Raw genomic sequence first — 12,204 nt, 5'->3', positions numbered from 1 at the left:
TAAATCTAGTCAAGAGCTTACGCGAAGTTCAAAAAACTAGGTAATGATATGAATCTAGAAGATAAGGCTTGCAGGAAGGAGCTTAAGAATGAAATTAGGAGAGCCAGAAGGGGTCATGAGAAGGCCTTGGCAGGCAGGATTAAGGAAAACCCCAAAGCATTCTACAAGTATGTGAAGAGCAAGAGGATAAGACCTGAAAGAATAGGACCAATTAAGTGTGACAATGGAAAAGTGAGTATGGAACCTGAGGAAATAGTGGAGGTACTTAATACTTTGCTTCAGTATTCACTACAGAAAAGGATCTTGGCAATTGTAGGGATGACTTGCAGTGGACTGAAAAGCTTGAGAATGTAGATATTAAGAAAGAGGATGTGCTGGAGCTTTCGGAAAGCATCAAGTTGGATAAGTCACCAGGACCGAACAGGATGTACCCCAGGTACTGTGGGAAGCGAGGGAGGAGATTGTTGAGCCTCTGGCAATGATCTTTGCATCATTAATGAGGACAGGAGAGGGTCTGGAGGATTGTAGACATTGTTCCCTTATTCAAGAAAGGGAGTAGAGATATCCCAGGAAATTATAGACCAGTGAGTCTTATTTCAGTGGTTGGTAAGTTGACGGAGAAGATTCTGAGAGGCAGGATTTATGAACATTTGGAGAGGTATAATATGATTAGGAGTAGTCAGCATGGCTTTGTCAAGGGCAGGTCGTGCCTTACGAGCCTGATTGAATTGTTTGAGGATGTGACTAAGCACATTGATAAAGGTAGAGCTATAGATGTAGTGTATATGGATTTTAGCAAGGCATCTGATAAGGTACCCCATATGCAAGGCTTATTGAGAAAATCAGGAGGCATGGGATCCAAGGGGACATTGCTTTGTGGATTCAGAACTGGCTTGCCCACAGAAGGCAAAGAGTGGTTGTGGACGGGTCATATTCTGCATGGAGGTTGGTGACCAGTGGTGACCTCAGGGATCTGTTCTGGGAGCCCCACTCATTGTGATTTTTATAAATGACCTGGATGAGGAAGTGGAGAGTTGGGTTAGTAAATTTGCTGATGACACAAAGGTTGGGTGTGGTGTGGATAGTGTGGAGGGCTGTCAAAGGTTCCAATGGGACATTGATAGGATGCAAAACAGGGCTGAGAAGTGGCAGATGGAGTTCAACCCAGCTAAGTGTGAGGTGGTTCATTTTGGTAGGTCAAATATGATGGCAGAATATAGTATTCATGGTAAGACTCTTGGCAGTGTGGAGGATCAGAGGGCTCTTGGGGTCCGAGTCCATAGGACACTCAAAGCTGCCATGCAGTTTGACACTGTGGTTAAGGCGGCATACGGTGCATTGGCCTTCATCAATCATAGGATTGAGTTTAAAAGTCAAGAGGTAATGTTGCAGCTATATAGGACCCTGGTCAGACCCCACTTGGAGTACTGTGCTCAATTCTGGTCGCCTCACTACAGGAAGGACGTGGAAGCCATAGAAAGGGTGCAGAGGAGATTTACAAGGATGTTGCCTGGATTGGGGAGCATGCTTTATGAGAACAAGTTGAGTGAACTCTGCCTTTTCTCCTTGGAGTGACAGAGGATGAGAGGTGACTTGATAGAGGTGTAAAGATGAGAGGCGTTGATCATGTGAATAGTCAGAGGCTTTTCCCCAGGGCTGAATTGGCTAGCAGGAGAGGACATAGTTTTAAGGTGCTTGGAAGTAGGTACAGAGGAGATGTCAGGGGTAAGATTTTTTTAATATATCAACACTGAGAGCGGTGAGTACGTGGAATGGGCTGCCGGCGCGGTAGTAGAGGCAGAAACGATAGGGTCTTTTAAGAGACTCCTGGATGGCTACATGGAGCTTAGAAAAATAGAGGGCTATAGGTAAAGCCTAGGTAGTTCTAAGGTAGGGTCATATTCGGCACAGCTTTGTGGGACGAAGGGCCTGTATTGTGCTGTATGTTTACTATGTTTCTAATTTACTGCTTCATTATCTTTTTTAAATTGCTGGTCATTTGGAGGTCAGTTACAGCTCTTCAGAGCACCTATCCAGAACAATCTCTGGAGGGAAGGCTCCAAAATCCCTGGCTTTGCCTCCTGCTGGCGACTGAGGCTGAGGTCGAAGTATTCGGCAGAGGTAGTGCTCGGTACTCGGTGTTGGAGGCTTGAAGATTTCAGACGACTCAGAGTCTGACTGTGGTCGGGCATGGCAGGGAGAGTTTTCTTCCTTCTCCCGTCCGCGTGAGATGTGGGACTTCCGAGAGAATTTGAATTTTTTTTTTTTTATTTTTTTTTTTTTTTTTTTTTTTTTTAAATATACTGTGCCCATGGCCTGTTCTTCATCAAGTTATGGTATTGTTGCACTGTTGTAACTATATGTTATAATTACGTGGTTTTTGTTAGTGTTTCAGTCTTGGTCTGTCCCGTGTTTCTGTGATATCACGCCAGAGGAATATTGTATCATTTCTTAATGCATGCATTACTAAACGACAATAAAAGAGGACTGCGTGTCCTCATAATCTAATCTAACCTTTTCAAAATATATACCTCCCAAAGCAGAGTCAAACTGTCACACAAGATTACATCATTACACCGTACGCTTTGCCTATGTTCCGGGAGCCGAGGCAGAAGAGCATGAGGAAGCAGTTGGAAAAAAATTGCCTTGATCCTGTAAAATCCCACAAGCCTGAACCTCTGGTATCTGGTCCAGGGCGTGGTGGATGAGTTGGGACTCATGGTGGTACATTATTGTCATTCATTGTGAAGAATATTGTCCTGGATAAAACAGATGACCGTAACCCCCATGAAGCTATCTTGCGTCATGCAAAAGATGCTGAACAGAACCCTTACTGGGTGGCTCCTGCTTATGTTAAGACACAGCCACATGCAGTGTTTGCAGACGTGGAGTCAGAGGAGGAGCTGGAGGATGATGAGCCTGAGTGGAAGAAACAGAAATTGTGAGCAGGCTGTCCTTGAACATGTGATCATGAGCAGCTTCACCTGCTCATCGTGTTGTAACAGTCGATGAGGGAGATCGTGTGAGAAGCGTGCAGCAGGTGTGGGGTTTTCAGGGCAGGTAGTGGAGTAGGAGGAGCAAGCTCATTTCCAGCTGAACAAACAACATGGTCTCTATTCAATGTTTTACCTTATAGCTTCAGTTAATTAAACCTGTGCTGACGCAAAAAAAATTTTATACACACACACACACACATATACTTCCCAAGAAAATGGCTTACTGAGGCAGAAATTGTCAAGTTTTTTTGGCTACAATGGAAATGCCATTGCTAACTTTAGCAAAAATGCATCCATCAGGGGAAATGCATGGGCTTCCTGAGGACCATGATGACCAAGGTAGAGAAGATACAGAAATAAACATGTCCAGTTACCTGCAGATATTTTGACAACTGTAGCAAAGTACAGATAAATGTGATGTTTCACAATTATTTCCTTTGTTTCCCCAAGGAATTATTTCAGAAAGAAACACCTTAATACCTTTGAAAGTGAAACGGACTTCCCCACTTGTTTTTATGAAGAATAATGTCTAATCTTCGTGCACAAACAACACACCCAATACAAGTGAAAAAGCTGATTGATAAAATCCCCAGATCTAACATGTTCCACTATATTAGAGATGAGAAGCAACTGTGGATCAAATGAAAAATAATGAAATGCAAAGCATTATGTAGTTATTGTTATTTTTCTAAGTGCACTGAATCACCAGTTTTGCACACTACTGGTAGAGTACAGTACAAGACAGTATAGTGATTCAATCTTACAGCAGAGTCCTTGAAAATGATATTAATTTCCTTCCTTGGATTTGCAAATTACTTGAAAGAGAGGGAAAATACAAAAAGAAAAATGGATAACCTGTCTTTTTTTTTTTGAATGACATCCCTTTCCACTAGAGTGCAACAAATGCCCAGTTAGATAATAAACTTACTTGTACAGGTGTCGCCTGCTTTTCAAACGTTCGCTTTACGAAACCTCACTGTTACAAAAGACCTATATTAGTTCCCTGTTTTCGCTAACAGAAGGTGTTTTCACTGTTACGATAAAAGGCAGCATGCGAAAAAATCAGCCGCTACTCCCCCGGATTCGGAACTGCATTCTAGCCGGCATTGCTTAAACACGTGCCTGTGAGCATCCGTTAGCAAGATGAGTACTAAGGTATCGGAAAAGCCTAAAAGAGCTCGTAAGGGTGTTACACTTAGCGTAAAGCTAGACATAATTAAGCATTTCGATTGTGGTGAACGAAGTAAGGACAAAGTGATTTTGGCTTGTGGAAGCTGACGAAGATGATATTGAAGAGGTTTTGGCATCCAATGACCAAGAACAGATAGATGAAGAGCTGATGCAATTGGAAGAGGAAAGGATAACAACCGAAACTGAATGCAGTAGCGAACAGACTGAAAGTGAGGTCATCCAGGAACCGAACGTGAAGCAACTTCATGAGATTTTTGCTGCAATGATAAAGTACAACTTTAATTTTGAAAGGGTACGTCAGTTTAGGGCATATTTGCAGGATGGTTTGAGTGCTTGCAAAGAACTGTATGATAGAAAAATGCACAAGGCTAAGCAGTCAAGCAAGCCTTCCACATCAGCCACAGCAGACGACCAACCTCGACCTTCGACATCGAGGCAGGCAGACACAGAAGATGACCTGTCTGCCCTGATGGAAACAGATGACGAGATGACACCCCAGTGTCCCACCACCCCAACCCCAGGTCGTGGACAGATATCGATCCGCGAAGAATGCAGCAGTAGCCGGGGCGCACCCAGCACATCTTTAAGAAAAAAGCTGAAATAAAGCTAATTAATTAGGTGCCGCCCGGCACATAAATGTCGGGCAGCACCTAATTAATTAGCATGTTTGTTTCGGCTTTTTTCTTGAAGATGTGCTGGGTGTGTCCCAGATGCCGCTGTATCCCTGCACGCTTTGCGGATTGGTATCGGTTCACTGCCCGGAGGGTGGGGGCCACTGCACCACCCCAACCTCTGACAACCCAGCCTAACACACCATCATCGGTGTGCTCGACACTGTCTTCCCAATTCCGGTAAGTGATACTACACTGCACATTCATTAGTTCTACTTTATATCGGCTGTGTATTTTTACGTGTTATTTGATATGATTTGGCAGCTTCATAGCTTAAAGGTTACTGGAGAGCGCTTGCATGAGATTTTCGCTACGGAGAACAGTGCAGCAATGATTGTGGAAAAGTATTTCTACTTTATATAGGCTGTGTATTCATCATATCATTCCTGCTTTTACTATATGTTACTGTTATTTTAGGTTTTGTGTGTTATTTGGTAGGTTATTTTTGGGTCTGCGAACGCTCACAAATTTTCCCATATAAATTAATGGTAATTGCTTCTTCGCTTTACAACATTCCAGCTTATGAACCATTTCATAGGAACCCTCTACCTTCCGTTCCCCCAACGGGGGGGGGGGGGGGCAGAGAAAGGAAGAGAGAGGAGAGAGGAACCTGTAATACATTTATTTATGCATACAGCATAGAGTAGACCCTTCTGGTTTTTCAAGTCACACCACCTCAACAATACCCGACAGACCTAATCATGGGTCAATTTACAATGACCAATTAATCTATCTAATAGTGCGATTTAGAAAGCTCCAAGAGCCCCTCACATATCTGTATCAGCTTTGTCATACTGATCTCTGCTACAAAATTGTAAAACTTCAGACAGATCAAATCATGAAGTTTGAAGTACTGTTTATCATTCCCATAAGGCCATTAAAACATAGGAACAGAATTAGGTCATTTGGCCAATTAGGTCTGCTCCCCCATTCCTCTGACTAAAGAAATTCCTCATCTATTCCAAAGAGACATCCTTCTATTCTGGTCCCAGATTCACCCCCACTACAGGAAGCATCCTCTCCATTTTGACAATGAACATTAAGAAAACAAGGAACGAACTTGATCTGACTTAATAGACTGATAACAACTATAAATACTCCCTGAACATGGGCAGACAGCAAGAGCATCTTTCAAATTAGAGCAGAATACTACCAAACTTGTTATATGCTACACAAAATGCTACAATGTATATTACAAAATACAAAATGAAAGTTTATTTGCATAGTTACCTTTCAATACTATGTATTACAGGTATCCCCCGCCATCCGAAGGTAGAGCATTCCTATGAAACGGTTCGTAAGCCGGAATGTCGTAAAGTGAAGAAGCACATACCATTTATTTATATGGGAAAAATTTGTGAGTGTTCGCAGACCCAAAAATAACCTACCAAATCACGCCAAATAACACATAAAACCTCAAATAACAGTAACATATCGTAAAAGCAGGAATGATATGATAAATACACAGCCTATATAAAGTAGAAATACTTTTCTACAATCATTGCCGCACTGTTCTCCGTAGCGAAAATCTCACGGAAGCATTCTTGGCAGAAACACTCTCTCCAGTAACCTTTAAGCTATGAAGCTGCCAAATCATACCAAATAACACAAAAATACACAGCCTATATAAAGTAGAAATAATGTATGTACAGTGTAGTATCACTTACCGGAATCGGGAAGACATCGAGCACACTGATGATGGTGTGTTAGACTGAGTCATCGGAGGTTGGGGTGGTGCAGTGCCCCCACCCTCCAGGCCGCGGACCGATACCGATCCCTGAAGAATGCAGTGGTGCAGCGGTAGCAGGGACGCACCCAGCACATCTTTAAGAAAAAAGTCGAAATAAACAAGCTAATTAATTAGGTGCCGCCCAGCACGTAAATGTCAGCCCAGATCAGAGGCGACGCAAACTTTCAGTCCGTTCGCTACTGCATTCAGTTTCGATTGTTATCCTTTCCTCTTCCAATTGCATCAGCTCTTCATCTATCAGTTCTTGGTCATGGGTTGCCAAAACCTCTTCAACATCTTCGTCAATTTCCACAAGCCAAACTCACTTTGTCCTTGCTTCGTTCACCACGATCGAAATGCTTAATTATGTCTAGTTTTACGCTGTGTAACACCCTTACGAGCTCTTTTATGCTTTTCCAATAGCTTAGATCTCATCTTGCTAATGGCTGCTCAAAATAAAGCGACATAAAGTACAGATGCTCACAGGCACGTGTTTAAGCAACGCCGGCTAGATTGCCGTTCCGGGGGAGGAGCTTGGCTGCTCGGGACACGCACTGCCTTTTATCACGCGCTGATTTTTTTCACGTGCTGCCTTTTTCCGTAACAGTGAAAACACCTTCTGCTAGCGAAAGGTTAACTAATGTAGGTCTTTTGTAACAGTGAGGTTTCATAAAGCGAACGTTCAAAAAGGGGGGGACACCTGTATCCACTTTTAAATTAAGAGGATTTTAAAAAATTATTTAGACCAAATTACAACCACCTAAAATTAGAAGTGGTGAACAGTGTTACATTTGAATTAATATGGCCAAAATGATCCCTGCTTGAAATGTAATACTGGGTTACAGGGCCATTAAAGAACAAAAGAGTTCTGGAGATGGTGCCTAGAGAAAGATTTGAAGAGTTCTGCCAACAATTCCAGTCTTATCCAAGGCTGAAGCTAATAGTTTCATGTTCACTACATGTTGAAAGAAAACAGCAGTAATGAGGGACCATTGCAAACTGATGCCACCTTTTTGTTGAACTTTGAGGCAAATACAAGGTACGTGGCGTTATTTAGGTACACATATCAAACAACTGACCAACAGGCTCCGTTAGAGAAAGATGTAAAGATTCAAGGATGTCTTCAAAGCAGTGACAAAATGTAGCATACCTGGGAGTCCCTAGGCCATGAAGCATAATAGTACTGAGAACAAGTCTACATGTCAAGAGCACATGAAGCCAGCAAAAAAAAAAAAAAAAAAATCACACCTCAAACAATCCACCCACTTGCCCTGTTGGCCCATCGATGCAAGAGTCTGCAGCTCCATATTAGCCTCCATCTCCTTCAAAGCCAAAGTGGGAGTAAATATTCCTCAGAGTCAGGTTTATTATCACTGACGTAGACTCATGCAGCAGCGGTGTAGCAACGACAAAAACTACAAATTACAAACAAGTATAGTGCAAAGAGGAATAAAAAGGTAGTGCTCATTGACTTTTCAGAAACCAGATCATTGAAGAGAAATAAGCTGATCCTAAAGTGTTGAGAGTGTCTCTTCAGGCTCCTGTGCCTCCTCCCCAATGGTCAGGATGTTGAGTGTTTGTGTCATTGTGATAAACACAGGAAGATTTAATATGGTGCTCCTACATTAGTTGAACTGTTTCCAGCAATTGAACCACCCTGCTTTCCCAATGGCATCACAATAAAACTGATGTTTCAAAGCCAAAAGCAAATTCCAAGACCTGTGCAGACTACATTGTCCATGACATTCTACTTAATTTCAGGAACAAGGTTTACTTGGTTACAAAACAATTAATTCATGGAAATTGGAAGTTTTAAAAAAAAAAGCCCAGCCATCTCTCTTCTCACACATGCAGAACACAAAACAGGTTCTAATGTATAGTGCATGCATTTGTTACCTGACACTCCTAATTGCCAGCGCGAACTACAAAAGGAGAGAGAAAGTTGGTTAGCAAAGGTAGCAGCAGTTTCACAATTCAATTAAGTATTTCAGGTAAACAGTTCTGAAGGAAATGGCAAACAATTTGAGAAGGTGGTTACAATCTGACCAAATATTTACAGAATTCTAGGTTTCACCCATTATCCAAGCAAATTTACAATTACTCATGTACACCATTCATATAAACCACATGAAAAATTACAACCTTCCCACAACACAGCAAAAACCCCAAGAAATAGCTTCAAAGTCAAATCCCAAGATATCATAAATTGAAAATCATTAAGGCATTCCTCTAAGTTTCTTTCCACACATTCCTCACAGACAAATAGTTTTGACTGTTAGGACAGCAAATTAGATCAATTTGAATAGCTGGTTGTTTTGTGAAGATGTTCTACCAGTTAGTTTACTGTTTGGAATTATCCAAATGTGCAAAGTTTGGGATTTAGTATTTCTTACCTTCTCAATACATGATATTCTTATAACAGGAGTTTAACAAGACAATACCAGGAGTATCATTTTGACCTCAAGGAAACACTTTGGGAAATTAGTGCAGTAGAACAATGAGACATTTAAATATTTCTCATTCTTAGATACTCTTAAGTACTATCAGGGGATGAAAAGATGGCAAACTATTTAAGGATATTCAAGCTCACGGTGACTAATTCTTGCATCACAGGTTAATCTGGGCTTTATGAGCAGCAAGGATTAAAACAGAAGTGGTCAACAGCCAGCTCAACCATCAAGTAGCAGAACAAGCCCAAGAGGTTATGCCATTTCTGATGCATGATCAAAAGCATGGTAGAGTATTCTAAAATGAAGAATGGTCCAACTCCACTTTTTTAATATATATATATATATATATATATATATATATATATATAGTTAACTATAAAAAGTTAATCCTGGGCATATTATCCAACAGTAGGACTGGTCTCAGAGACTTCTAGTCAGACAGAGCTTGTCACTGTGGAGCATCAACATCTAGAACTGCTTCCAAAATGCATGCAGTTTTTAAATGACAATTTTCACCTTCCTGGAGTTGGATAGGAAAATTGACATGTCCAAAGGTAGCAGATTCTGACATTTTATGCTATCCCATAAACAACCGTTGGTCCCAAAAAAAAAAAAAAAAAAAAAAACCCCTCACCTCCAAGCTTTTTATTTTCACCCTCAAGTGGTAACCATTTTGGTCTTGAAGATAAGCTCCATTTCCTGCCAATTGAAAAACTGTTGTACAGAGACTAATACTTTAGTCCTGAGCAAGCCTGATCTTTCCAGTGGGGGGGGGGGGGGGGGGGAGAAAAAAAAAAAAAACAGTAAATCACCCTACCTTTAACCAACAAGCCAAGCCACTTTGTTGGATGGCATCTAAAAACAAACTATGGAAGCAGTCATTCTGTCCTGAGCTTTTCTACCAAGATCACATACAATCTGTACTTTGACTCTATCTTGAGTTACATAATCAAATACTTTTATATGCATTCAAAATGTTTAATTTTTCCAAAAACTTGTTCACATAGCCATTATCCTTTGAAACAAATTAGAAATACCAACTAGCCACTAGTCCTACCATGAAAAACAGTGAAGAAAGTGGCAAAACAAAAATGGTTGTCCATCCCTCCATCTCCCAGATACTGTTTGACCCACTGTTTGCTTTAGATTATAGATCTGTGGTTTCTTGTGTCTCTAGGCAAGGAGGTAGTGCTCTTGTAAAGTATATTTCCAAAACTTAATCCATCTTTTCATAGCAATTGGCAAGTGGCTCATTAGTATTTTATTTTAAAATTAAACATTGATTGTACTTTTCTTATTTTACTTTCAACATATACTCCAGTCAGACAGCTCAGTAATTTTGCATCTCAAATGCCTTAAAGATTCTTATGGTTGAGCCAATAACCCTAGAGGTATCAGGATGCATTAATCAAAATTAATGCACTCCAAACTACCACAGTGAATACCTCGTACAATGGAAAAAGCATTCTTGAACTGCACCTGCCTGATATTAAAAATTGCAGGACACCTTATACAAGCAAGCCCAGACATTTCTCCTACACAAAGTTTTACAATGAATCAGCAACTGGGACAGTAGGTGCCCATCATTTTTCTAACTTGCACTCAAGATGAAAATGACAAACCTGTGGAGAGAATGTATGGATAAAACTATGCCCTGTGGAGGCTGGCCATTCAGTGTCAGATTCTGGCATTGCAGTCAGAGAAAATGTTCAATATTCAGACTGCAGACAATACAAATAAGTTAATAGCATTTCACCACTTTTTCTTGTATTTACTACTCCTGGAATCACAGCAGATGCTAAACTGCTTTGAATCCATTACTTGTGTGGAAAGTTGTTGTACAAGACACAAACATCAAAAATAAATGTAAGTGCAGCCATGCACTGAAATGGCAGTGAAATGCATGCGCAAAGAAATAGAAAATTCATTCAGCATTCCTGGCAAGAAGTTCACACTCCAGAAAAAATGCACTAAGTTGATTAGCTAAAGCATAGTTGAATTCATGTTAGATACTACACCACAGGATTACCAGAAAACTTTTGGACAGCTCAAAATATTAGCAAGTAGAGCATTCAGTAACCAGCCAGTCTATACCTGAAATGAGTATACTTTAGGACAATTTTGTACATTTAATCCAAACTAAACAGTTGACAGTTCAAAAAAAAAAATTCCTGTATTATTCTAAAAGCAGAAATCACTAATTTCTGCAAAGTTAAAAAAAAAAATAAATCACAAAGCAGCATTCTTTCTGAACATGAACCAAAAGTGCAGATGGTGTCTGTAACAGTTTCTAAGACAGCCCTAGCAACTGGAACTAAAGGCATGGAATCATTCCCAGCAGCTTAAAACATGGAATACAGTTTATTTTTTATTTAGAGATACATCATGGAACAGACTCTACCAGCCCAACGAGCCACATTGCCCAACCCACCTAGCCTAAACACAAGACAATTCACGATGACTTATTAAACCTACTAACCAGTAGATCTTTGGAAATCGGGAGGAAACCAGAGCACCCAGAGGAAACCCCACGCACTCCGATTTCCCGAGTTGTAATAGCATCATGCTAACCGCTATACCCACATACAATTTATAGGACAAGTTGAATAAAATGCATTGCATTGAGCCAAGTCACAGGACATCAGAAACATTTTTAAAAATCCTTCCCTTATAGGAAATAAGATAAGCTAGTATTGATATGGCCATTGCCCATATAGAATGCAAACTTCTCCAATCTGAATAATGGAAAACTAGTTTCAAGATTCAGGTCAGTATTTCCAGTTGAAGCATGCTACTGTGTGCTATATGCTCAGAAGCTGCAAGGCACCTTCAGCCATAAACCTCAGGGAAATGAGCACTGAACAAACGCTGCACTCATTGCTACATATTCTTCTAAAATTTCTGGTACTCATTAGGATCCTTTTACTATCAAGCAGCCTACACAATGCACAGAAACCGCCAACATTCCCTGTAAAATCCACCACGTGACGGCCAAACTCAACTTGCGTTTCTTGCTGCAAAAGAACAGCTCCAAAAACCAGATTTAATTCTCAAAGTTGTCTAATACACTTCATAACTATAATAAAACTGCACTCTGTTCAGCCACATTTATATGTGGACATTGAGAAACAGTCTGCCTCGGAAGTCACCTCTTTCACATCCCTATC

General features: G+C 40.7%; 1 protein-coding gene across 4 annotated transcripts in view; it reads right to left on the bottom strand.

The window, feature by feature from the left end:
* Window positions 1-12,204, bottom strand: part of jpt1b (Jupiter microtubule associated homolog 1b) — a 71,470-nt gene that overhangs the window by 19,219 nt on the left and 40,047 nt on the right. For 2 of the 4 annotated variants that reach the window (XM_072242319.1, XM_072242318.1), the window contains exon 5: window positions 8,484-8,509. The exons of the other annotated variants lie outside the window; for them this stretch is intronic. In XM_072242319.1, coding sequence (XP_072098420.1) covers window positions 8,493-8,509 — 17 coding nt within the window. In that variant the 3' untranslated portion in view covers window positions 8,484-8,492. The remainder of the gene's footprint in view (window positions 1-8,483; window positions 8,510-12,204) is intronic. 4 annotated transcript variants of the gene reach the window in all.

The sequence above is a fragment of the Mobula birostris genome, chromosome 24 (genome assembly GCF_030028105.1).
Source record: "Mobula birostris isolate sMobBir1 chromosome 24, sMobBir1.hap1, whole genome shotgun sequence".
Classification (NCBI taxonomy): domain Eukaryota; kingdom Metazoa; phylum Chordata; class Chondrichthyes; order Myliobatiformes; family Myliobatidae; genus Mobula; species Mobula birostris.
This window is presented reverse-complemented; position numbering and strand designations above follow the sequence as displayed.